Source organism: Buceros rhinoceros, unplaced genomic scaffold (assembly GCF_000710305.1).
Source record: "Buceros rhinoceros silvestris isolate BGI_N320 unplaced genomic scaffold, ASM71030v1 scaffold3923, whole genome shotgun sequence".
Classification (NCBI taxonomy): domain Eukaryota; kingdom Metazoa; phylum Chordata; class Aves; order Bucerotiformes; family Bucerotidae; genus Buceros; species Buceros rhinoceros.
The window spans coordinates 64,099-68,280 of NW_010402855.1; the positions used below are offsets into that span (position 1 = coordinate 64,099).

At 39.4% G+C, this 4,182-nt stretch overlaps 1 protein-coding gene across 4 annotated transcripts in view; it reads right to left on the bottom strand.

Moving 5' to 3' along the window:
• PRKCD (protein kinase C, delta) overlaps positions 1-779 on the bottom strand; it is a 28,402-nt gene extending 27,623 nt beyond the window's left edge. For all 4 annotated transcript variants that reach the window (XM_010132770.1, XM_010132769.1, XM_010132768.1 and 1 more), the window contains exon 1: positions 663-779. In XM_010132770.1, coding sequence (XP_010131072.1) covers positions 663-777 — 115 coding nt within the window. In that variant the 5' untranslated portion in view covers positions 778-779. The remainder of the gene's footprint in view (positions 1-662) is intronic.
• Between the last annotated feature and the right edge of the window lie 3,403 nt (positions 780-4,182).

Below are 4,182 nucleotides of genomic sequence, written 5' to 3' on the forward strand. Positions count from 1 at the left end.
TGAACAGGGAAGTGCTAATAAGACCTTGGGTGCAAGTAATTCCAAGCAAATAATTCTCCCCAAAAGCCCCAGTTAGTACAATAGCAACAAACTACACTTCTCATTAATACCCATCTCCGACTTAACGAAGATCATTTACTACTCTGTGCTTGAGCAGGGTTCTCTCAAACCTGCTGCAGTTCAGAGCCTTCTTCATGGCACTCTACTATGCCACTCTCTCCCCTGCAGAGCTTCTGCAAGCGCAGTCTGTCACTTGCAGAACTGGAGAGAACAATGTTTTATTTAACATTTGCAAACCTTTGTCACGCAAAATTCACAGTGCACCTTAACCCACACAGAAGTGACATTTCAGCTGCCTCACCACCTATTTTGTGAACACTTCCGTGTTGGTGGTGAAGTAAGAACCTAGAGATCTTAAACTTCGCCCTACCAAGTGCTGAGCATTCTGGCTGCAGGACAAGAAAGCACAAATAAAGTATTCTTGTTTTAAGGTGGGAATAGAGAGAAGTTATTGTTATTTCTTCCATTCTGATAGAAAAGCTCCCGCTGAAGTGCTTGGCATAATGGGAACAGCAGGACTCATTACCCTTTGCAGACTAAGAGGAGTTGCAGTATTTCTTAAAAACTTACTCATATTCAGAAATCATCATTTGTAACCTCACCTGTAGTCAGCGCTTCCTTCATCTTGATAGCACAGAAAGGCTGAAGTTGTTCCACTTGATTCTGCACAGGTCCCAGCTCAAATGAGTTGAAAGATATCCGTAAGAAGGGGGCCATTGCTCACAAAGATACACAACCTAAGTGGAAGGAAATAAATAAAAATAATAGAATAAAAGACCTGGTCTGAGACTTATCAGAAAGCAACATGTATTTCTCAGCAGCCATCGCATCTGATAGAAACCATCCTGTAAAGTTTGCAAGTTTTCAATGCGTATTTGAGACCACGAGCCTTAAGTAAAACTGGCATGTACTGAAACAAAAAAAAAAGTTACACATTCAATCAAAGACTGAATTTAAGACACAAGACCTTTTTAACCACGTACTGTTAAAAGTAAGTAACGCCTTTGACTGAAACCTGGCTCAATTTTTAATCACAGAGACCCTATTCATTAACTCACAAGTATATAAACATTCTTATCAAATAGGTAGTTCACAAACTAATAGATTGTTTGGGGCTTTTTATTTTGGTTTTTTTTTCCCCTCATACCTGGAATGAAGGGTGGGTTAGGGAAAAAAAGGAGGCAGAAGAGTTTTGTCTGTTCCACATGTTCCTTTCCCAGTATCTCCCACAAAGCAAGGCAGGAGAACTAGGAGCAAAATTAATCATCTAAAGCTCATACTACTTCATGGTTCTTTAGGTACACATTATTCTAATTAATTAAAGTTTAATTTATTATTTTAATTTAATACACAGCCTCAAAAACTCCCAGATGGAATTCTAGGCACCTCAATAGGCAATCAAATTGTAAGAGGAAAACCTTTGGTTAATTTTATTCTTGAATATTATCTGAGAAACTACTGAAAAATTTCTGAACAATGCAATTTCTGGACACTGCAGCAAAACCCAGATGTACAGTACGGGTAACGTGCTTAACGCATGATCAAGTAATTGCGCTGTATATGAGCACTTGATCATCATCAACAGCCTGAGTAATTGGTTCATGTGAGTGAACTTTCTCACTTAAATGCACAGTTACAACAATTTCCGAAACCTAGAGATTTCACCGCATAAACGTGCGCTTTATTTTTCATACTTAACGTGGAAAACGATGTATGTTCCAAACACCACCAGGAATTACAAGAATCCAAACCACGTGTCATTGCTAAGTCAGCAAACTGGTGTTTCACTACAACCTTCCCCCATTCTGAAGAGCTCCCGGACTTACAGCGGATTTTGTTTTACAATTCGCAGCACCTTCAGCAATGGAGTTAGCCCTGTATGTCAATACTGTTTTGTGAAGCAAAAATTACTCATTCAAAGGGTAAGAGAAAACAGTTATTTGATAGCAAGAGAATGCTAGTGTGATCAGAGAATGAGGGATGCAGGGAAGGAAGGATTAGGAGAAGAGACTTAACAGGGTAACAGGAAGAGATGATGAAAAAAAAATAATTGGAACTGGGCCGAGCTGGCCTTTCAACTGTAGATTGTTAACCAGCTCGGTCAAGCAGCACTAGGAAGAACATTTACAGCAGTCCTGCATATGCTTGCATTCTTTTTGTATCTCTTAAGGCCCAGAACAGTCGTTTAGATAAGAGTATGAATCAGTCTTTGCAGCAAGATAGCTCCCGACACCATTATTTGCACATCACGCAATCTCCCTACGCGAAGGCCATTCTCAAGAAATAGAAAAATTTTACAACTCTCTAACATTTATTGAGCTAGTTTTTATTAACCAAGTCCCTACCTTCTTTTCTGTAAAGTAAGACAAAGCTAGAAAGCAGGTGTAGGATTACTTGGCACCACTGCTTATCCCGCTGAAGAACTGAAAGCCACGATTATAATTCACATTCACAAAGATGGTCATCCAGATTCCAATAAAGCAACAACCCTCCCACACTTATCCACTGGTAATGGCAGCTTGGGGCACCATTTGATGAGACTGGAGATTGAGATGACCTCACAAAGAAAGAAAAATAGACAGCTTTCATAAAAAAGAACTAACACCATCTGATACCTCACTTTCACAAATGCAACATCAACACAATGCTCCTCAAGAGTTCTAATGAGGAACATGTTTCAGCTGCTCAAGATGCACTCTGTTTGTGCTCACTATGTCTGAAAATACCCTCAAGTGACCAGCTACTTGACTTGCCAACACCAGACCACATGTACTACTTAATATGGATTCAAAAGAAACCAGATTTTATCATCATTCACTTCTGGGGAAACAGCTTAAGGTCCAGCTAGGCCAGAGGTAGAAACAAGCTGGGTAAGGTTGGCGTGTAGCTCCCACTGGAAAGTTTATTTGACAGAATCACAGGAATGCAGGATAATTCTGGCTGGAAGGGACCAGCTAGGAGTCACAATTTCCAGTAAGTCTGCGACTACAGTAACAAAAGACTGGAAAGCACTGACAGAGCTACTAACAATTGCACTGATTTTGCTCAGACTATAACTCAAGACAATGTTAGTCCTGAAACAGAATACAAGGCTTTGACACCTACATCTTTAATTTCAAAGTAACAGATACAACAGAAACAGGTACAATGCATATGCATTTTGAATTATCCTAAAATTTGCCTCGTTTCTGATGGCCAAATAATTTGAAGGCCACATTTTCAGTTCTGCTTCTTACTTTTTGAATATGGTTATTTGTTTTAGTTTCATCATACTCGGCTTCAGTGCAATCCCAAACACTCACTCAGAAACGCTACACACAAGCAATTCAGCAGTTAAGAGAAAACGCCAACATCCTGGAATTTTCGATGATGTTCAAACACACTCAGTTTGAGGTCACGGCAAAAGCTGGAAGATACTATTTTGCTTCCCAACTTAACAACAACTTAAAAAACTTTAAACTCAACAGCTTTCTTTCACATGACAAACTACCTACTCCTGCCAAGATTTTCTGAAAAAAGCGTATGTGTAAGAGTAGAAAAGTAGAGATTTTAAGTGGCATCGTGCAAAGTCTCACTTTACATGATAGACTATACTGTGACACAGAGAGGTTAAGTGAGGAAGGAGGGTTTGGATTTGCTCCTCGGATACATTTGCCAGTCCTTGCCTATGCTAAGATGCTGCAGTGCGATAGCGACAAGTATCAGCTGTATTGCTGTAAACAAAAACATACCCCACTAAAACCGCTTTTGGCAGTGACACTTGGTGAGATTCATTTGATTCAACCAAGTTTCTCCATGCCCCTGCTGAATACAATCATCCAAAGTTTTGTCACATTTGAAAAGCAAAAGTATCAAAAGCAAGTCATACGCTTTGCTTGTTGCATTTTAGACAAGCCCCAGAAGTGACAAAGCTAGAGTCAAGGCTTGTTCTACGAGATGTATTTGTCAAGAAGAGAAACTACTATAAAACCTGGTTATGAATTGAGGGAGATTTTACAATCTGCTCATACAATCTGTATTGCTGCTATGAAGTATTAAAGCCAAACTGTTTTCCCTGAAGAGTGTGATTTTATCCAAAACAAATAGTGGAAAAACTGAGATGTGAAGTAAAAAAAAAGCAAC